This window comes from Colletotrichum fioriniae (assembly GCF_027942845.1).
Source record: "Colletotrichum fioriniae strain IMI 355084 chromosome Unknown scaffold_6, whole genome shotgun sequence".
NCBI classification, from domain to species: Eukaryota; Fungi; Ascomycota; class Sordariomycetes; order Glomerellales; family Glomerellaceae; genus Colletotrichum; species Colletotrichum fioriniae.
The window spans coordinates 2335587-2357432 of NW_027076842.1; the positions used below are offsets into that span (position 1 = coordinate 2335587).

Sequence of the window (21846 nt, forward strand, 5' to 3'; positions counted from 1 at the left end):
CATCTCGTTGTGTTGGGCAGATGACAATGATGCATCAAGCTTCCAATTCTCAAGTGCATCGCGAAGATAGAAGCCCTCAGTAGCTAATTCTAGAGCATCAATGGATGGGACCTCAACTCCGGAGAAGCTGGTGTGAGCTCTGATGAACTGGCCCGTACTGGAGTCGTAGATCAGCATTATCTCTTTGACGCAAATCACACGAAGAAACAAAAAGCGCTCGAACTTACCGTGCTCTGAGCCTAGAGCATAACACAATCATGTTCAGGATATCATCTACAGAAGCCCGACTTTGAATGTTTGCCTCTTCCGATAAATTGCGTGTCACCTTCATCCACTCTGGTGCTGCCAGGAAGCTAGACTGGTTGAATATTATGCTTCTACAGACTTCAAAAGTTCGTGCCTGTATGAAGAAGTTTCGCATTGTTCCCGAGGTACATGCTGACGGGCCGCGGGCGATGAGGGCCTGAGATGTGCCGAAGACCATGTGCTGTAGCCATTTCTGGCCAGAGGCGTCTTGAAGCAACTTTTGCCAATGTCAGCTCGTTATCTTGCCATTTGAAAAATAAAAAATGAAAAGCTCGAGGCTAAGTAAATAAGAGCCTCCGGAAAGGTTTGTTGAGCTTTACGAACCTCAAATAGCCCTAGGAAAAAGGTTGACCAGAGAATGCTATCTTTCCGTGTCAACGTGGAGTCCAGGACAGCTCCTCGGAGAGAGGTTATGGACTGCAAGTAATGTTCAAGCGCGAAACGTAGGCTATTGTGGCAGCCTAATGCGCCAAGGATATTTGCTTGCATAGCACCCAGAGCTAACATTGCGTCCAACAGATGGTTGTGTGGGGCTCTCCCTGCTCGGCCGCAAGTCTTGACTAATTGTTGAACGTCTGTGAGGAATTCAAGCCCTCGACCGGTGAAGCTATTCTTGCGTATAAAGATATCGAAGTAAAAGAGGTAAGTAATGGTGTTGTCTGAGAGCGGCGGGGCAGGTCGTTGTATGACAGGCGTTGCGAAAGACTTGGCCGTGAAGAGCTTCCCCTTGGCCAGCCGGATTGCAGCTCCGTTGCTCGGAGCCGACGCTGCCGGAAATACACATTCAATGCGGCGTTTCTGGCATTGGGGGCATGGAATTGAACCGGAACACTTCGATAGGCGAGGATTAGGAGACCGTAATTCGAAGAAGCCCAATTGCTCGCGGCAATTGCAATAGCAAAGACAGGGGTGGATTGCCGTACCTTCGAATGGCTGGCAGCGCACGGCGCGCAGCGAGAACGTCTAGTCCGACGGTCGAATGGCCCAAGATGCATTGTTGTTTTGCCAGAATATCATGAGAGACCTATGATTTCCGTATGGCTCAAAGTCTTTGTTGCTCGCCGCAAAATTTGCGAGAGTAGTCATCATAGGGAGAGTGTGTGTACGAAAGGTTCGCGCAAGTTGTGTAAGATGTTGAGATCGTCGGGGGGTGGATCAGGACCCCGAACTCACCAAACCCAAAGCGGAAGCAATTGAGCGACGCTAAGTAAAAATCCCCAGTAAAACAGGGTAGTGTGGCCAATTGAACAAAAGCCAACGTCTAAGCTGAGGTGGTGCCTGGAGAGATGAGGGCCAAAGCCTCGAGTTGTCTTCAAAGTTCCGACTCAAGGTATGAGAGGCGCAGCTACTCTCTTTTTCCATCTTTCCACCTTGCCCAGCCTAATTACACTTATCTCAAATGGGAAGCAACCACGCGAGAGGGTCTTTGAGCTGTGATCATGGGCACGACGAAGTGACAATGGATGAGTATAAGATACACCGTCTTTCTCGTTCTGTTTCATCATTCTCAACTCAGACAAGCACTATCTCTCTTGATTGTATTACATCTCACACACCGAGCACCTCATCAAAGCATTTTCTACCACTTTCCAACCTTCAACTTCTGACATCATGATCCCAGCGTTGATCATAGGCGCTCTCGCCTCAGCGACTCAGGCGATTCTCGTCAACGGGCCAACTGGGCCTTACGCGGTTTCCATGTCAGTGGAAGCCCTGACCGATGAGAGCAGGCTCGACCCTTATGCTCCAGTCAACAACACGCACTTACGACGAGTTATGACTTCGACTTTTATGCCCGTTGAGAAGACCAAAAACTCCTGTGAGGGTATGGAAAGAGTGCCATACATGACGCCCCTCGTGGCCGCGGCCTACGACCAGCTGGGCGTCGCTGTCGGCCTACCCAACGGCACCTTCTCTTCATTCGAGATGGAGTTCTGCCAGCCTAAAACTCGTTCATGCAGGCGTCCTCGCTCGAACTTTCCGCTGGTGCTGTTCTCCCCTGGCTGGGGCAACCCACGCCTCCTCTACGGCGCTATGGCTCGCGAGGTGGCTAGCCATGGCTTCGCTGTCGTTACGATCGACCACCCGTATGATCCTTCTTTTGTTGAGTTTCCTGATGGAACCGTTTATCAGGCAGTCAATCTTGATACCGACAATACTACACAGTTGGAATCTCTCACCCAGGTAAGTTCCACCCCTAAGTAGTCCCTGGCCGACGTGTAGCTGACAGAATTCCAGGTTCGAGCTGACGATGTCTCTTTTGTACTCTCACATCTTCAAAAGAATCCTATCAATAGCGTCAACCTCAAACACACGATTATGTTTGGCCATTCTTTGGGAGGTGCCACGGCGGCGGCTGCAATGTTGCAAGATTCGCGCATCCTAGGCGGTATCAATTTGGACGGCAAGCTCCTCGATCCCGTACTCAACGCAGGTCTCGATCGACCATTCACTCTCGTTGGCCGACCGGGGCACTCGGCCGATGATCCGACCTGGGCCGTCTTCTTCGCCGCTCTGCGAGGCGCGAAAGCTCTGCTGACCGTCAATAACACTACGCACGGGGCGTTCACGGATTTCCCCAACCTCATTTCTTCACTGAACCTTACATTGCCCGAGGCAGCGCGCTCTTTGTTGGAGAGCGAGCTTGGGAGCCTGGAGTTTGGCAGGATTGGAAAGGTCGTTGCTGGAATTGTTGGGGCTTTTGCTGATTTGGTGTTACACAAGCGGGTCAAGTCGGTCTTCACTAGCGCGGGTGATCCTGCTTTCCCAGAGGTTGTGGGAACCAGCATCGACATCTGATTTCGATCAAACTTGAGTGCATACATGTTTGAATGCTTTCAGACTGATATCAGAGCGAAAGGGTGCTTGAAACCACCATGGATACATCGCGGCTGAACTGAATGCCCGGAGGCTTGAATTACAAAGGGGGGAACAATAACATAATTTTCACTTCTTTTTGTATCATTAGTAATATATTTGCTGAGAATCTACTTTCCCGTGTAATTTTAGTATTCGAAAAAAATCTCTATTTGTAACATTGGCCAACCAGGCGAGGCGCAAGTTAATGCCGTTACTGTTGTAGGTATGTTCCCATCTTGGCCAAGCCAGCATTGTTGCCAACCTCCTCCATGCACCTCTTCAGCATGCAATGGAACAATTCGAGTCCTTCGCTGCTGACCTTCTCTTCGCGAAAGCCTCTTAGAATCGTCTCGAGCCCCTTGATCTGCATCGAAGCTGGGTTCCCAAAGTTTTCTTCCCAAGTTTCCTCATCCAGAGATTGGGCAACATCAGACAGATGAGATAAGAAAGTCGAAAGCAGCGGCAATATGATCTTGTCCATCGGTTTCTTGGTTGTCGGGGGGGTTCTCATTGCCCTTTTCCGGCTTTTGGCGTTTGAGTAGGTTGAGAGCAACGATACCTCCGGTGAAGGTTCCATACAAGGCAGCTAGGGCTGCGAGATCCCACAAGCTTGCTGCTCCAGAATCCTCAGAGATGTAGTGGACTTTCCCCAGTGGCTCCAGATAACGCGGGGATACTTCGCTGAATTTGGCGTCATTCTCGCCGCTGAAAAACATTGAAGCGTGTTCGGTGCCTACCAACGCCGGCGTCACCATGATGGCACCGTCAAAATACGCAGTGATGCCGTTCTTCTTAAGGAATGATGCCATATCGCGCGCCTCCTTGGGAGTTCCCGTTATAATATTGATGACCGAGACAGAGCGTTCCCCTCCACCCAAGGGAAGGGCACGTCCGAGGACGTCCATGATGTTGTCGTAGATTGAGACACACAAGACAACTTCGTTGCTGTTTCGAATAGCTGATCTGATGTCTGTCTCGAGAACAGCGCCTTGCTCGACGAGCTCTTTAAGAGATGGCCGTTGAGGATTTCGGTTCCACAAGGTGACGGCTAGTCCAGCTTTCAGCCAGACTTTCACCATTGCGGCACCGATGTTGCCGACTCCAATGAGCGTAATATCCGTCTTAGACATTTCGATGGGACGTGAATTCGGCGGTTTAACTTGCTTTGATTGAGACAATGTATCGGCTTCAAATAAGGTTCAGGATTGGTCAGGCCTAAGAGCACACTTGACTAGAGAACGGGATTCGAGAGACTATTGTCTTATCTGAAAGGTAGAATGATACCAAATATCAGTTCTGTCGTAAGTTTCGTCCGATACGCTTACAAACTTGCCGTATGGCACCTCATCAATATTCCATTACTTCCGAATCTCTTTCGGTATCACGGGCCTCGCGGACTCCGAGAATGCAGTTGAGGAGCATGCCATAATATTTAATGACTACCTAGTTTGTACGGGCATACACTTGAGATTGTAATTATATCTAAAACTGTCAGGAACGAGAACTTGAAATTCCTCTATCCTAGGGCTCTTCGACAAGCCTCATACAACTCAACGACGTGCACTGCTGGTAGACAGATAAGCAATCCAACTTGATACTAATATTTTCGAAACAGTGGTCAATGGTGTTCAGAGCGAGTCTGAATGCGGGTGAGCTTTCTTTGCGTGCATGGTTCACCAACATGCTTCATTAGGTTTAGCATCGACGACGTGGGAGCCGAGGGATGCGCCTAACTATGACGGCATACAGAATTTCCTAGGCATCGACAAAGACAGCTGAATCTACAGCAAGGTGATGATACCTGCATGTCCGTTGGTGGAGTTCGCTGGCGGAGTTTGTTGCTAAGTTAGAATCGACATTTTTACCTCGTCATGTACGGAAAATTGACAGGGAGCCTTCGGGATTCGACTTCCGATAGAGTTCCAGGATCGATACTTTAGCTAGTAGTCTTTTCTCGAGACCTTGTCATGGAATGATTGCAGTTCCTGTACCAAAGATTCGGCATTCCAACCGGAAGGTAATGAATGGCTGCATTAGGCATCAAATACTAGTAATCTATCTATTATAGGGCTCCCATCCTAGGATGAATCCAGTAGCTCCTATGCTGTTCCCCGAAGACTCCATGAAAACACAACGCTTAACCCATGATTCATGAATCGTATAACGAATGGTAGAGGCCGTTCAGCCGTTTTGCCAATGCCTTTAAATAATCTTGCCCAAAATCAAAGCAATTTAACAGTCCATGCAGCAAGTAGAGCAGCTGGACTCTGGTGAGGCAGCCTGAGGTTCTCTCTTCTTGGTTTGACGGCACCTCCTTGGGAAGAGGTTGTTCCTCAACCTCTGATGAATCTTCTTGTAGTGCTCTCTCTGTTGTTGCAAATTAGCTTGTGTTCCAATGGGGTTACAATAAGAGTGGGCTGAACGAACCATATTGTCCTTCCGGCTGAAGATGCGATCACAGTCCGGGTGCATGCACCTCACAGCAGGCTTGTGGGAGCCCATGTGCCGTTGAAAGTCCTTGCGGGTCGCAAAACCAACGCCCGCTTGCTGGCATCTCTTTTCGGTGCAGAAAAAGTACTTTGCATGGCCCCGGAAGTGCTTCCTAAGATCGCACGCGCGTAGAAACACTCGGGAGGAGCAGCAGCCTGAGTAGCGGCAGCGCCAGTTGCCGGCGACGTCGAGATAACCCATTTGGTGAAGATCTGCCGGGCCCCAGCTCTCGGGCTGCACCTCCTGTGGGGGCGATCGCGGCGAGACAGGTCCGCTGCTGGTGCTGGGTGGTGATGCGAAATCCAAAGGCTCACTGGGAATGGGCGAGAAGTCTGAGCGGGGAGAGGATGCGGTGAATGGGGTGTTGATGGTTGCGTAGTCGGTGTCCAAGGAGAGTGGAGAAGCGTTGTTCATGAGAGGCATAGATGTTTGGTATGGCGGGAATGAGTATGGATAAAAGAAGTTCTCTGTGCCCTCTGATGCAGGGAAAGGAATGAATTGAGAGTCGAATGTGTACACTGGGCTGCTGCCCTCGACACTGGGGAAGAAGGTGTAAGATGTCTCCTCGAGATAGGAATCCATGGTGCCTGATACCTGCAGACAATGAGTAGGTTGTTGGAGTAGAAAAGATGTAGTTGCGAGTGGTTGATATTATCGCAAAGTATCTTGATGTGAGCTTGAGACACAGAAGAAATGAGCTTGGCGAGAACTGGATCGACGACGACGTTTATGTATCTCACGATCACAGATTCTCCAGATTCTCAAATCACCAATGCACACCTTATGCAAGTCATATAAACACTGTAGTATAGCTCGATTCGGGATGCAACGTCGGCGGCCCCAAACGCCGGGTGCTGTTTGCGCAGTCTTCCGTCCAAGACGGACGAGGGACGTTAGCGGCCTTACAGCGGTGGAATCATGAGATGGGAAAGTGAGAAGCGTGCAACTTGCAAGGCCCCTAGTCGGCATTTGCGTTAGACTTTGACAACCTCAGCAGATCTATCCCCAATTTAGGGACAACCAACCGACTGTTTCAATTGTCAGCCATTTGACATCGGCGTTAGACAGCGTTCCTGAGTGTTCTTGCCAAGGATCTCGTGGCACGAACAGTTGGGGAAATGAGCGGGGGTTGGAAGGGGAGGTGTGCTTCCGCGAGAATGCGATTCGCTAGTCAGCCGTTGTGGAAGACATGTTACAGCGTCAGATCGCCTGGAGATCACGAAGAGCACAGCCGCGTTGACCAGGGGCACACATATAGGTAGTGCGAACCTATATGTGAAGAGTTGTGTTCGTTCCCCCGGGACGGGATGCCACCGTCTTTCATCAGCGCTGACTGAACTTAGTAGAAAGCATTAATCGATATCTGATCCCTAATTTTGTCGACACCTGGCTGGGGGATGCTGTCATGCCGCGTTTATTTGCTGGGGGGTTCAGCCGCTGTTATATCTGAAGCCCCTCCGCTCAGACTTCTCAAGTTGATTGCGATTGGCTCTTGCGATTCTGTCAACGTGAACTCTAAAGTCCAGGAAGCGCAGAGTTCCGAGATGGCTTCTGGGTAGCCAATCGGTATCCAGCAAATTTTGACAACTCGCTTGTCTCTGGGATAACCCTCTGAAGCTCTCCAGTTTCCGAGATGACAGCTCGATTACAACGCAAGACTGCCTGCCAAACCGCCAAGTCATAAACACAGTAACCCAACATAACCCCTCTCACCCCCCCGGTCTCTTCTGACACTTGAACGTCAATCCTCGTAAGGCTAGACGACAGGCCGTCAACCGTCAATGTCTTTAAACGGATAATAGTGGGGTCCTGTCACTGTTCGTGAAATGCGATTCGCTCATGAGAATCGCCCTCAGCCACCACCACTGCATCAGTCGAGACGTCTGGCGGCACCTCCTCCTCTGCCTACCCGACTGGATCTTCGCCCTTCCATGTTATGATCGCCGTGGCTCATCAACGTCACTTTCGTCGATGATCTAGGCCCCCCTTCGAAACGGACCATTCTGACCATAAACAATGCAATCACGACAAGGGCGGCTACGGCGTTTGCACCATCCGCGCCGACTCTCATCCACATGCAGACCACCTGGTTCCATGAGAGTGGCTGGACCGCGAATCATTGGCCATCGTGGAGGCCTCTGTTCTGGAAAAACCTGGTTGGGCTTACCTCAATGTTTTGGAGCCTGCATTCATTAGAGGCAGTAATTCTGCTCTCTCAGGGACGGGTTCGACGATCATGGTTTCGAACATCATTTTGCAATGTGATTCTTCCAACTTCGGTGCTGATTCGGCCGTGTCTCACCTTTGTCTTCTCCAAGCCGTTGTTTATCTGTGTCTCTGCCAAGGTACTGCTCATTGCAGCACTTGTATTGCACCCTGGTGATGGAAACAGGTGCCAAGCAGGACGACCTCAACGGGACCCGTGGTCGATGCAGCTCAAGACGTAGCCACTTGTCTTGTAGGGCTAAGAAACTTTTGAAGAAAATTTCTGAATCGAACCTGGATAGAGTCAGCAGTGGTAAAAGTCAATGTCAGTTTGAGTCAGTGTTCCATGGCTCGGTGCACCAGTAGATCTCACCTTGACTCGCCATGCAACGACGTTGAGAATACGAAGTCAATCTGAACGTAGATCTTCAGATTGAGTTACATAGTCAATCGGTAGGCGCTAGTTGCGCAGCCTTCAATTGTGAGTGAACCCGGGGGAACGGCAAAGTTTAAGTCATTTTCGAGTGTAAATCCACAACGCCCCTTTTCACTGTTCAAGGGATACTAGTCTTGCGTAAGTGACCGGAGCCGGTGGGACAAGATAACTTCAAGCACGATACGACGTGTCATTCAATGGTAAGGTCCCTGCGTAACTGATGGTTGACGCTAGAGAACCTGCCATTGTATGCCATGAATGCAACGGGTTGACGGCCATTTTCGGGTTATGGACCGAAATTCGCAGGTTCGTTTAGATGAAATTCAGAGCAGTTCGTCTCGATGAACGAAGTCCATCTAAGCTCTGATTCCATATGCATCATCTCAGCTAAGAGGCCTCCTTTATGTCAGTAAGAACATGGGAATCGAAACATTGGCAACGGATGTGGAAAGACGTTGCCGGAAGAGACAGGACGGTAGACACGTGGAAGCGAGAGCTTCGGCTAGACCAAAGTGCCCTTTGGTATGCTTTTTTTCTTCTCAGCTGTACTCTGGTAGTCTAACAGAGACTCAGACTTGTCCCGCATTCTATTAGGAGTACTTGAACGTGTTCATCTTGTAGGTCCGGGACTTCATTGGCCTCGTGTTTCCAATAGGTAAGATTAATAATCTCTAGGTAGAAGTCAAAGTTGTTTGACAGCCACAAGCATACAGATCCCCGTCAAGGATGACACCAATGTTTAACTTGCCAAACGAACGCCAGCCAGGTTCCACGCAAACTTCATATGCCGGCTCCCACCCCAGCAATCTCATGGCCAATGGCCATCGCTCTTGGGCTAGCCAAAGGCTCGCCGAAGGAACCGACTCGGCCGTATTAGATCCGAGCCAATCATTTTCTGAGGAATAGGAAGATTATCTTATTATGCCTCTACCTTGGGGGTTTATGTCAGCAATGCAACTAGGAACAACGGTTCGATCTGTGGTTCACGCACCCGCAGATTAGGAACCCGCAACATTTGAAACGAGGGCGTGACACAAGCACCGCCTCATTGAGCTTTGTGACCTTCACTAGTCTCTTCTAAATTTTTCTTTTGCTAAAACGACAATGATGAACTCGATCCGTGAGAACTGCGGAGCTGAGCATCGCCGCCTATATGGCTGATATAAAATACGTCTTTTGGGACGAAATAGGCCGTATAGAGGCAGTCAGGCGTTGCAACTTGATACAGGCTCGACTTGTAGTTTTGTTAGTCTTGAGAAGGGAATTGACTGGAGACTGAAACAATCCCGAAGATGGTCACGTGGTCCTACCTACCTTGGCCGGTGATAGTCAAGTACTTGCCCTTCAGATGAGGGCTAGCTATATGCTAGAAGATCTATAGATAATGAGTCGTGCACGTACTTCAATAACGGATATTGAAACATTTGGCCGACTGGCTCAATGTTCTTGCAGAATGAAGATTAAGGTAGTTATACAAAAAGAAAAAGGAAAAAAAGAAGAAAATAGAGGGAAAGGAAAGGAGGAGAATACACGCCTTACAAAACACGCCCCCATCCAAAATCAAATATCGAGCCCCTCAGTCAACCCGGACTCTTACTTCATTGCAGTAATTTATTTATTTCACCACTCGACTATCTCACACACACAATTCGATCTGACCCGCCTTTTTAGATAGGCGGCTCCAGTTACCTGCACTGGTGATAGCAACGAGGTTGGAGGTGCCTAAGTAAGATGGCCCCCGAGTAGCCTTTTTCGGATGATTTGACGAGGCTTCTGGACCATGTTAAGACTCCGAGGGTCGATAGAAGATGAGGAAGTTCCTGTCTGGAAGCCTGGGGGTAACATGGCAAGTAGAATCAAGGCACAATGTTTATTGCCACAGTCTTCCGGCTATGGGCGTTATACCTAGACGCTATTCGGTCAGTAAGTGCCTTGCCAACAGCTATGACAGGTTTTAATTGAAATCATTCTAGAACATCAGGCCCGACTCACAACACACTATATATTTCTCAACACAAAACATGCCCAGCATATGCTCTGTGTTTAGCAATGGCGATATGCGAGCCTCAAATATGCTTGCACGGAACTCAATGGACCCTGGCGATAAAGTCCCTGTTCATTACTTGCGAAGATGCTTAGCTAGTTCTGCTCACCTCAATCTTGTGGCATTTAGGGAGCGGGTAATCCGGCTGCACGGGAATCGCATTATGACATTGAACTTTGGCTGAGCTCATCTACCTTCTAGTCAGTGCCGGGCTTGTCAGACCACTTAAAAATTCAATTTGTCTCAATATTCCTCCATCATGTTTCTTGACTATGCATGTCAAGTCACGTAACGTTCATTATACAACCGGTCTTGTAGTATTTGCTCTCATTTATGCTGTGTCCCATGATGGCGGACATAACCATTTAAAGGTCATCTGATTGAGCCCAGAGGGGACACATATCAGTATGCAAGCTATTTTCCATCCAAGATGGAGAAGCCTCCTTTACCGATAGGTCCCTGAAGCTGAAGCCGATTCCAGAGGTAAAACCATACCTGGCGACATCCCAGTAGCTCAAATCTCCGCGAAGCCTTGAGAGATCACCGCTTATTAGATCAAGGACTCAGGGCGAAATCGTGGCCAAAGGTCACATTACTATTCATCAATCTCAAGTGAATTGATATCACACTACCGACCATCTCAACTGTCCTGTGTGAAGTATGCTGGATGGCCACACCATGACTGTGTTACCGCAGGCGGGTACACTGTGTTTCTACTCCCAGAACAAGGTTTCGATCCCTTGACTGCATCTGCATGAACCGGGTCATCATCATATCCAAAGATGTGGCTGATATCTAGGTAGGAGACATGTCATCTGGATTTGGGTACCCATATCCTGCAGGCCAGAGCTTGTTCCCTAGCTTTTCGGAACGGCTCCGGCCCACGGTCCACCGGGGTCCGTGAAGCGCGGCACATCCGTTGTGGATACCAGCCGAGGCACAAGCTTATTGTAGAATGGCGAGCATTGGATGTTTCTTCCATAGAAGCACCTATCCTGCAGGTTGATCGCCGCCGAGGTATACTTGGACTTCATTGTTCTTAACAGTCCCATGACCAGCTTCCACGACCGGCAACTTGCAACGGCAAAAACTCTCGTTTTCACCAATACAGTGTTTGCCCTCAACTATAGAACCGTACGCAAAGTTATATAGTTACCTGCCTCCCTGTCAATGACCATCCCCTCATCCAGGCAACGTCACTCTGCCCTCTTGTGCAGACTTTGGCCATGATGAGTAAGTCAGCTTTAGTCTGGAGCGAGGCGCACTCTTCCCCCCCATGTTGTCTTCCCGGTCTATCTTGTCGCCTATAAAGACGCTGACAAGAATTGATCACCAGAAAATCTCTCAATTCCCGACCACCTCGCCGCCGTCTGGGCCGGCGTCTTCCCACTATCCGATGCCACTGGACCTCCCCAGCAGTGGATCGACCTTCACTCGAAATCAGTCATCTACAACGATCACGCCTTCCGTGTCCAGCGCAAAGGGCACGCCGGCATAGCGGATCACGTCGGGATGTGGAAACATGCGAACCCCGACTTTGAAATGCACGTTGAGCTTGTCTGGCCGGAGCTGAAGAAGGATGAGAAAGTTCATGTGACTTTTGCCTTTGTCGGTACCGGAACGTACGTGAACGACCTGACGAGCTAGTTCAAGGCCAGCGGGAAAACGTTCCGCTATCGAGGAAGATTGGACCTGACTATAAACGATGATAATGGGCTGATTGAGGTTGTGGATGAGTACTATCCTCTCTGCTTTGACGCGGGGACCTCGGTCGAGGAGTATCGGAAGCGCGAGAAAGACAATTAGTTCAAGGCCTATGGGCCTCACTAGACTTTTGGGTCGCGGAGCAATGCGGTAGTGTACCTCAATAACGTGAATACCCCTCCCTCCTTCGGGCACTCACTATTACTGAGGTTTGAGCAACACCACAGATAGAGCGGGATAGGCCTTTGATCCTTAGCAGCAAAGAATCGTCAACACCATTAGCAGACTTGCCCACTAGTATAGAAGATGAGAACCAAGACCGCTGCCCTGAAAAGCTTGGCCGCAAGGTGATACTTCAGTACAATTCCTACCGCGTTACGCTTGGTCAAAGCCAGCTGTTGATGATGTTCTATTAGGATCGCCTTACGAAGCCAATTGCTGAGACTCTTGATCGTCTTCGCGTGGTTTCCAATATGGTAATGGGTGCTTCTCAGGGTCGTTCATCGCACTATCTTCACACATGTTGGTATTGCTTGCCGTCGGAGCAAAACCGAGGATTCAGCCGAATTGAGATGACCATTCAACCTTACTCTAGAAAATTTGCATGTTAACTCTTCAACGAAGAGACGCTGACAGATACTTCGGGAGAGCCCATAAGCGAGATATCTACTTTATGCTGAAACCATCTTACCTTATGGTGCAATCTGCACTGGTTGTCGTTGACTTGTGATCTTATCGATACCGACTATCTCGATCAAATCCAAGCTCGCTAATCAATCGCGTCTGATCCCCTGAATTCGTCTTCCTAAACAGCAGAGGGTACATTCGGATCCATTCATATCCCCTCAGAGCAACACCCAGTCTCCATTTTTGAGCAAAATGACGTCGTTCAGCACGGTACCTCTTCAGTACCCGCGAGGACCGCGAGGGTAGTTCCTTGTGAAGGATTCTCCTGATCTCCTATGAAGGTACAGACTTTTCCCTCTTTCTCCACCGACAGTTCTCCACCGGGATGCAGACCGGTGGGGCTCCCGGCGCACTCACTGGCACCCCCTCCGAGGTCTTGCCGTCTCGGTCTGATTTGGCGGATCCGGTTCTGACTTCTGAGACGATAAACGGCGGGCGTTGAGTCGGTGCTGCGTGGTGGAGAAGAGTTGACGTCCCTGGAAATCACCGTTAGGTACGTCATTATGTGGAGATGCTGAAAAAAAGAAGTGGTCCCTGAATTCTTGAGGTGCATTGACATCTGATGAGTTGTGCCCCGCGTTCGGTGAAGGAGGGGCTCTCACCGAGACTCACCGAGCGATCAGCCATTCCGGATCGCGGCTCTTGGCTTGGTGATTGCAAAAGGCATCAATTAGATGCCAGAGATTCAAGTAACTTCCAATGGTTTAGAGCATGACCGACCAAGCACAATGATTCCATGCCAGTCGCCAATATCTCTCCGAGTCTATCTTTGAGAAAGACTTCAGAACACCCCCCATCCGTGACCAGCCGCCACCAGCCGGGAGCCCGAATCCACTCCCCGTCCCGCGTTACGATTCAGGTTCCTGAGTAAGCCCGGACAGCCGCAAGAGACGCAACTTTATGGCTCATCCCACTATAACACCACCACCTCATCCCGACTCCCGCCTCGCCCTCGCCTTCCATGTCCCTGACTAGCATCAGTACAAGTAGTAGAGCTCTAAGATCAACAGTCTCGTCTCTGTCCCTCCGCTTCTTGTCTTCCTCCTCCTCACTTTCATCTACCACCTCACGCCCCTTCTCACACCTCACCACCAAAACTCATCCCCTCACCCCATCCCGCTCACCACTCACACCCAAAACCACCCCGCCATCAACCTTAACCTCAACCTCAACCTCCCTCCACCTCAGCCCTCGCCGCACCCTCACAACCACACCCAACATGTCCCTCGTCGAACAAGCCAAAAAGGCAGCCGCCTACCGCGCCGTAGACGAACACCTCGCCCCAGACGCCCGCTACGTCGGCATCGGCTCCGGCAGCACAGTCGTCTACGTCGTAGACGCCATCGCCGCCAAAGGTCCTTCGTTTTACGGCAACATGACCTTCTTCCCGACGGGCAGCCAGTCAAAGGGCCTCATCCGCGCTGCCGGGTTGCGCCTGTGTAACCTCGACGACAGGCCCGTGGGCCCGGACGGCAAGCTCGTCGCCATTGACGTCGCGTTTGACGGCGCCGACGAGGTGGACGCCGAGCTCAACTGCATCAAGGGCGGCGGCGCGTGTTTATTCCAGGAGAAGCTTGTTGCTATTGCTGCCAAGAAGTTTGTTGTCGTCGCTGGTAGGTTTTTTTTCCCTTGAGCAGGGAGACCTAAGAAAATGTAGCTGACTGGATATCCCAGACTACCGCAAGCTCTCCGCGAGACTGCTCACGAACTGGAAAGCCATCCCCATCGAAGTCCTCCCCATGTCCGCCCCCGACGTGCTGGACAGGCTCACAGCCCTCGGCGCCGTCAAGCCCGCCGTCCGGCCCGGCGCCCCCGGGAAGGCCGGCGAGGTCGTCACCGACAACGGCATGTGGCTCATTGACGCGCCCTTCCCGCAGCTTCTCCTGTCCTCTGAGGTGTCCGACGGGAGTGCCCGTAACGCGAGTGGCGCGTGGGAGGTTTCGGCTCTGGCCAAGGAGCTGCTCATGATCCCCGGTATCGTCGAGATTGGTATCTTCCACGGTCTCAACGGTGTCGAGGCTGCTGCTGCCGGCAAGGTTGGGTTGGCGCAGAAGCCCGTCGCTGCGTACTTTGGTATGGAGGATGGTAGTGTCAAGGTTACGGGAGGTTCTTCATAGATTTCTGCCGCGGGGTGTGTGAGTAAGAGGTGTAGAGGCGGAAAGGGCGCATTTGCATTTTATAGCGAGATTGGAATACCTAGAAAAGTTGAATTTTGTTTTCCAGTAACAGCTGATCTTGTTTTTTGCTGATGACTTGGTCGGACTACGATGGCTCTGCTGATATTTACTACAGGATTCATATCGACAAGCGAAAGAAGGCGGCTGACTGTACGTTCTGATGGTGTTACTGCAATATTAACGGACTATACGGCAATACCTATCAGTCAACTTTTATGCAGAATCTCGTCGGATCAGAGACAAACATGTCAAATTTCGAGGCTGATCGTCATGCACAAATTAACTATACATTACTATAAACATTATTCTGAGCTGGTTAGTGTAAAAAGACAGTGGCCGTCAGTATCAGATAATCCTCAGGCGTCAAGCACCTTCCAACCCCCAACCAAGAGGTTCGTATAAATCCTCAGCGGGTCATACTTGGCGCGAATAGCCTTGAGCTTCGCCAAGTTTGCCGCCGGGTAACTCTGGAATATCTTCTGCCCCTGTCCCGCATCGTTCAAGTACAGATACCCGCCCGCAACGCCCTTAGCCACCAACCCGGCCTCGATCTTCGCCGTGACGCTGTCGGCAAAGGCCTTTACCGCGGCGTCGTCCTTGGCGTCCTGCCACGTCAGGTTCTCGACGACCCAAAAGTACGGCGCCTTGGACGGGTCCACGCCCTGGGGGTTGCCGCCCTTGGCGACGCCCTGCTGGATGAACTCCTTGGTGATGGGCTGGAAGGTGATGGACGCCGAGAGGCCGACGATGCTGGCGAGGCCGGCGCTGGTGGCTGCGAGGAAGGTGTCGTGGACGTAGTCTACTGCGTCGCGGTTGACTACAAGGGACATGACGCGAAATCTGGAAGAGAGTTAGTGCTTTGGTAAGATAGCAGTTCGAGGGGCTTAGACAACTAACTCTTGTCGGAGACCGGTGGGTTGAAGTGCATCAACGGCATTCACATAATCGGCGAGAGGCTGGAGAGCATAGGAATCGGCCACAGGCGTCAGGGCAGGAGAGGTAAAGTTCTCGAATGCCGTCGTGGGCGCGGTCTCTGAGTCGTAGAACCGGGCAGCCGCGTACGCGGTGATGTTATAGGAAGGATAGGTGAGGATGGTGGGAATAATGGCGGCTTTGCCATCCGCGGAACCGAACTTTCCAAAGTTGTAGACGGCGTCGAGGTACTTAGCGCTGTCCGCCTGCGCGTACTGCGAGATTCCTACCCACACCTTTGGCGACACAAAGGTCTTGAGGTCGAAGCGAGTGACAATGGCAAAGGAGTTGCCGCCGCCCTTGAGCGCCCAGAAGAGGTCCGAGTAGGCATTGGTAGCGGTCGCCTCGACGACTAATCCGCTGGAGAGCACGGCCTGGTACCGAACAACGTTGTCGGCTGCGAAACCGTACTGGTTCGAGTAGAAGGAAATTCCGCCCCCAAGAAGTAAACCGGGGACGCCAACACCGCCGATACGGCCTCCGACGACTGCTAAGCCAGAAGGTGCAAGGTAGGAGTAGACATCTCTCCACCTGTAACCAGCACCAACAGATACAGTGGACTTGTCGCTGGAGAGGGCCAGAGTGGTCAGATTTGACGTTGATAGCAGGACACCGGACGATCCGATGCTGTTGTATCCAACGACTGGCATATGACCGCCACTGCGGACGGCGAACTTGGTCAAGCTCAGAGTCAATGTGGTAACAGCAAAAGACACTTGCTGAGTATTCTGCGGAACGAAGACGCAAGCTGGTGTGTTGTACTCTGTCGCGGACCAGTACTGTGTCTGTGTCTCATACGCGTAGCCATCGGAACCGGAGTAAAAGGTCTGCTTGGGGTAGCGGGAGTTGAGCAGCCCACAAGCAATCTTCTCTGAACCTGCAAGGCTGGCTACAACAGTCGAAGTGGTAGCAGCGTCAGCGATGTCCTCAGCCGCAACGGCGAGGGTGTTTGCGACAACAGCCAGCAAGTTGGCGACGAGGGATGCGCCACGAACCATGGTTATTGACTAAGGTAACTTGGCAGGAGAGTCAGAGAAGCGACGAACCACGACGAAACGCGAAGGAGGTCTGGATGCAGGAGGAAAGTCAAGCATTCTTCTATCGCGGGATTCCGGGTTTCGAACCCAGTTTCGTAGCGATGGGAAGTATATTAAAATTGGGAGGAATTTCCCCCCAGGCGATCCCATGAACCTGCAGAAATATCGTTAGCGAAGGACGGAGGGGATCATGCAGGTTGGTTGAGGTCTGCCATCGAGTGCAGTAGTGTCATGGTTCGACGACTCTCTCATTGGCAGGTCGGTAGCATCCTCGCAGACGCGAGATGAGGTGCTGCCGTTGGTGGCAAGCCCCCGGTCGATATCCAAATACCCTTGTTCAACCCCACGTCGTCCGAATCCCGACTCGGGCTAGCATGTCCGTTGACACGAGCGAGAAACAGCAAAAGAATATTGCCCTGCTGGTATGGCGCAAACCTAGCCGGTATTCCCGCAGGTGAGTGACGAGAATCCCTTCCATCCTTCTGTCAACTCGCATGGGCAGGATGCGTCTCGGCGTAGTGCCCCTGATCCAGCAGGTCGGTTCGGGGGGCGAAGGCAAAATGCAAAAAGAGAAAAAAGCAACGTGAATGCGTTCTTTTAATGCCCTCGTGTGGCCACTTTTCCCGATATTCAGCTGCTGTACCGCTGTCGAACTTCTGAGTAACCCACCAACCGATCCAGAGACGCAAACCTACATCGTCCGGAAGACGAACGACTCGCAATATGGCGACTCCGGTGCTCGGCTATACTGAGATGATGGTAAGCAGCCAACCGACCCGCCCGTGCCGCCCCGCCCCCGCTTACTCGGAGTCCGGCACGGCCGGGGCAACGTCTCCGTTTGTCGATCTCTGATCCGTGCCTCGGTCGTAACCGTCGCATTGGCCACGCTACCCTATATCACTCCGTTATTCGTTAGCTGACACGAGATCTTACGTCTGATAGATACTCATCTGGGTCATGTGGGGAGCCGCCTTTGGAATGACAGTCTTTCGAGGCAGCTTCCAATGGATCCTCCAGCGGCGCCTCTTTGCCGACGACTACTTCATCATCGCGGGCTTCGTCACTCTGACGGCCTTGACTGCAGTCATCACTTGCATGCTGCCGCAGTTCTACCTCGCCGGCGAGTATACCAAGGCGGCTGCTAAGGATCCTCTGGCACCTTTGCCTCTTGCGCCCGAAGAGTTCATTGGCAGGACGATTGCATCCCTCAAGTTGATGTTCTGCCAGATGCTGCTGTTCTGGACGACACTGTGGGCCGGTATGTTTCTCCCCTCTCTTATCGGCACAACGAAGACGGTGGTCAACAACGCTGACCGTATTTGTGTGATGAACAGCAAAGTTCTCCATTCTCTTCTTCGTACGAAGGCTTGTCACCGGACTGCCCAAATACATTCGCGCCTGGTGGGTGTGCTTCGGTGCGGTCTTGGTGCTGTATCTAGCTTGCATGCTTTCCAACTTTTTGACATGCACACCGTTGACGAAGTATTGGAGTGCTAGTACGTTTTCGCGAACCCAAGACTATTGGACGAATGGCTGACGCTGTAGAACCAGCCGGTTGCAGTGCGCCGGAAGACCTGGTACGAGCAGATGCTTCTATCAAGTTCGCGACGAGCGCAGATGTCGCGGCAGATATCCTCAGTACGTTGTCGGGTTCGAAGCTGCAGTAGGCGTCCCATATTACTTACGCAATGCAAACAGTCATGATCCTACCTCTCAACCTTCTACGCAAGCTGAGCACCTCCCCATCCCACAAGTTCGGCCTAGCTATCCTCTTCTCCCTCGGTGGCATCATCGTAGCCTTTGCCATCGCGCGGCTCGCGCAGGTGACGAAAGCCACCGGCGACGCAGCAAAGGACCCAACAACGGTGGCCAACGGGCCAGTGCTCCTGAGCATGTGGAGCCACATTGAGTCGTCCGTCAGCATCATCGTCGCCACGCTTCCCGCCTTCCGCTTCCTGCTCAGCAAGAACAGAAACACAACGAGGAAGACGACGGCAAAGTACGTGGGTCCTACGATCGGGGGCTCGGGCGGCATGTCGCTGCGGTCGAGGAAGTGGCAGAAGGGCGCGGTGCGGCTGGAAGGCGACAGCGATGGGCGCGTATCCTCGGCGCAGGACAGCGAGACGGAGCTGCGGCTGGTGAGGGGGATACAGAAAGATTTCGAGTACAAGGTTGAGCAGTCGCCTGCGGACTCGTCTGCTGGGGAGACGAGGCGGAAGACTCAGGAGTTATTTGCTTGACGAGGAAGTGAGGCGTACCGAATGGAATCTGAAAGATCAACTCATGCAATATGAGGAAAGAACAAATACGGGCAAGGGGAGAGAAGACCTGATTTGAGCATACTCTAACAAGGTACATTCGCACTTTCCTCCGCCGCTTCACCGCTCCCGTCTTACTCTTGCCGCTGTTCTCGTCGTCCCTCTACACCTGCCGTGCATGTCTGTCCTACATCCGACCCTTATCTCACCTCACCTTACACAATGTAGGTGAAAGCGGATTCATTCTCCAGCCTCTATTCAGGTTTGAATACGAATTAGCGCTCAGCAAAACCACGGTGGTGGAGCATAAGCAGACTTAATCAGTGATTCACATCGTAACAAGAGTTCATATTGACACATATTGTGCATTGACAATTAGAATCTGACATTATCTTCGTAAAACATAAGAGTTGAGTTGCCCTGGATTAAGCACCCTCGTAGATAGACCAAGATTCCTCCTCCTATCCCTAAATGCAACCAAAACTCCATGGCCCGTCTGCCTGTTATTAGATTCTATAAGACTTTCCTGCACAGTCGAACATGGTATCTAGCGAAAGACAAAAGGGGAAGCTAACTAGAGTCGAACAAGAAAGCCCAGAATTTGTGAATATGCAATCTCCCGCTTCTTTCTCATGACGAAACGACAATGATTTAGGCGGCACCAGCCAGGTTCTTGGTGTTGAGCTTGCTCCACCTCGATCCGAGAGAGATGAGGAACGAGATGCCGGCGCCGGCGACGGCCAGGGCAAACGCGACCTTGAGACCGTCCATGTAGGCCTGGATGACGCCCGGCACGGCGTCGGCGGGGAAGGCGGTGCGGATCTGTGTTGCGCCGGTGAGGGCGACGAGGTTGGGGTCAACGTTGGGCACGTTCTCGGCGACCTTTTTGAGGACGGTGATGAGGAAGCCTGACTGGGCTGCGGCGACGTAGAAGGCTCCGCCGACGGTTTGGAAGACTGTAAGATTTGGTGTTAGTAATTACATCCAAGGTAATTTGCTAGAGATGGACTTACAGAGCAGAACGGCGGTGGCAGATGCAAGATCACTCTCGCTGACTGTGCCCTGAACGGCAATGATGGGAACCTGGAAGGCCGCGCCCCATGCGAGACCGGTGAGCACCTGATATCCGATCCACTTGTCGCTTCCAGTGCCGATGTCGAGGGTGTAGAGGAGGCCGGCGCCGACGGTAGCGAGAGCAGCGCCGACAACGAGGATTGGGGTGTAAAGTCCTGTGGCGGAGATGGAGATGCCCGAGGCAACCGTGGCGATGGTGACGGCGATGATGAGTGGCAAGTTGCGGACGCCGGATTGCGTGGGAGATGCGTTGTCGACGGATTGGAAGTAAATGGGCAGGTAGTAGACCAGAACGAAGTAGGCGCCGGCGAAGAAGAAGGCGTATGCGGAGGAGATGTAGACGGTGCGGTCGCTGATGAGGCGGGGCGCGATCATGGCACGCTCGCCTTGATACCACTCGAGGACGATGAAAGCGACAATCATAAGGCCAAAGCCGACAAAGAGGCCGATGACGGTGGACGAGTTCCAGGGGTGCTGGTGGCCTCCCCACTGCAGAGCGAGTAGGAAGGAGATAGTCGCAGCCATAATGAGGGCGGTGCCAATGAGATCCATCTGGAGGAACTTCTCAAGCATGCTCGCCTTGACAGGGACGGCCTGTGGCGGGGTGTGGAAGTAGAAGAGGATGATGGCGGCAGAGAGACCTCCGATGGGGAGGTTGATGTAGAAGCACCAGCGCCAGCTAACGTGGTCGGTGAAGGCGCCGCCGATCAGAGGCCCAATGACCGAGGCAATACCGTACGAGGCTCCGATGATACCGGTGAAGGTGGGTCGCTTGTCGGGAGGGGCGGAGAAGCCGATGATGGTGTAGGCACCGGAGCCGATACCTGCGGCGCCAACACCGGCGATGGCGCGGCCGACGATGAGGGCGACGGAGTTGGGAGCGACACCGCAGATGAGGCTGCCAACTTCGAAGATAAAGATGGAGAGCAGGAACGAGGTCTTGAGTGGGAAGTACTTGTATGCCTTACCCCCTGTTCACGATGGTGTTAGTGATGTTCTCGTAGAAGGAAGGGCGTTTAGGAGGGGTCGGATGACTTACAAGTTGACTGGAAAGCGGCAACACACATGAAGAAAGCGGCACCGTACCAGGCGACCTGATCCAAACCGCGGAATTCGTCCGTAATTTTGGGAATGGCGGTTGCGACAATGGTCATATCGAGAGCAACTAAGAAAATGCTGAGAACTAGAGCGACGACGATGAAGGTGAGCCGGATCCCGGTGGGGTATTCGGGCTCTTTGGGTTCCGTTGGTTGTGATGAGCCGGCTTCCTCATCGGTCGCGGTGTCGGCCTCCTCCTTCTTCTCTACTGGCTCTTCGTCAAGCATCGATGGTGTAGGAGTGTTTTCTCTATCTGTCTCTCCTCCTGTCTTCTCCCCGGTCTTCTCTCGTGGTGTTACTAGGGTGCTGGTGGTTGAAGTCATGGCTGCGGTGTTGCCAAGCAAGTAGGTCGAGTACTCTGGCGTTATGACTGAAAGTTTGATATGCCTGCAACGGCTTGTGGCTTCTAAAATCCAAGCCAGAGTTGGATGCTAGGATAATCAGGTTGAGGCTGAATGTTTCTAAGGTGCGTGCCACAAAATAGACGAGAGTGAAAGAC

The 21846-nt window shown here is 52.0% G+C and overlaps 7 protein-coding genes across 7 annotated transcripts; 4 read left to right on the forward strand and 3 right to left on the reverse strand.

Annotated features, from left to right (window-relative positions):
• Positions 1 to 1917: 1917 nt before the first annotated feature.
• Positions 1918 to 3105, forward strand: N0V96_006035 (uncharacterized protein; the record flags this gene model as incomplete). The annotated part of the gene is made up of 2 exons (XM_053193911.1): positions 1918 to 2490; positions 2590 to 3105. The coding sequence occupies 2 exons, from the start codon at positions 1918 to 1920 to the stop codon at positions 3103 to 3105; spliced, it is 1089 nt and encodes a 362-aa protein (XP_053048487.1).
• A 488-nt stretch (positions 3106 to 3593) lies between these two features.
• On the reverse strand, positions 3594 to 4295 carry N0V96_006036 (uncharacterized protein; the record flags this gene model as incomplete). The annotated part of the gene is made up of 1 exon (XM_053193912.1): positions 3594 to 4295. The coding sequence occupies one exon, from the start codon at positions 4293 to 4295 to the stop codon at positions 3594 to 3596; it is 702 nt and encodes a 233-aa protein (XP_053048488.1).
• Positions 4296 to 11569: 7274 nt separating this feature from the next.
• On the forward strand, positions 11570 to 11987 carry N0V96_006037 (uncharacterized protein; the record flags this gene model as incomplete). Its single annotated transcript, XM_053193913.2, has 2 exons — positions 11570 to 11573; positions 11677 to 11987. The coding sequence occupies 2 exons, from the start codon at positions 11570 to 11572 to the stop codon at positions 11985 to 11987; spliced, it is 315 nt and encodes a 104-aa protein (XP_053048489.2).
• A 1963-nt stretch (positions 11988 to 13950) lies between these two features.
• Positions 13951 to 14848, forward strand: RKI1 (ribose-5-phosphate isomerase rki1; the record flags this gene model as incomplete). Its single annotated transcript, XM_053193914.2, has 2 exons — positions 13951 to 14344; positions 14406 to 14848. 2 exons carry the CDS (start codon positions 13951 to 13953, stop codon positions 14846 to 14848), a joined length of 837 nt encoding a protein of 278 aa, XP_053048490.1.
• Positions 14849 to 15264: 416 nt separating this feature from the next.
• On the reverse strand, positions 15265 to 16878 carry N0V96_006039 (uncharacterized protein; the record flags this gene model as incomplete). The annotated part of the gene is made up of 2 exons (XM_053193915.2): positions 15265 to 15748; positions 15806 to 16878. 2 exons carry the CDS (start codon positions 16876 to 16878, stop codon positions 15265 to 15267), a joined length of 1557 nt encoding a protein of 518 aa, XP_053048491.2.
• A 762-nt stretch (positions 16879 to 17640) lies between these two features.
• Positions 17641 to 19157, forward strand: N0V96_006040 (uncharacterized protein; the record flags this gene model as incomplete). The annotated part of the gene is made up of 4 exons (XM_065757562.1): positions 17641 to 17676; positions 17860 to 18175; positions 18469 to 18555; positions 18616 to 19157. The coding sequence occupies 4 exons, from the start codon at positions 17641 to 17643 to the stop codon at positions 19155 to 19157; spliced, it is 981 nt and encodes a 326-aa protein (XP_065613905.1).
• A 669-nt stretch (positions 19158 to 19826) lies between these two features.
• N0V96_006041 (uncharacterized protein) lies at positions 19827 to 21670 on the reverse strand (the record flags this gene model as incomplete). Its single annotated transcript, XM_053193917.2, has 3 exons — positions 19827 to 20131; positions 20189 to 21220; positions 21289 to 21670. The coding sequence occupies 3 exons, from the start codon at positions 21668 to 21670 to the stop codon at positions 19827 to 19829; spliced, it is 1719 nt and encodes a 572-aa protein (XP_053048493.2).
• Positions 21671 to 21846: the final 176 nt, after the last annotated feature.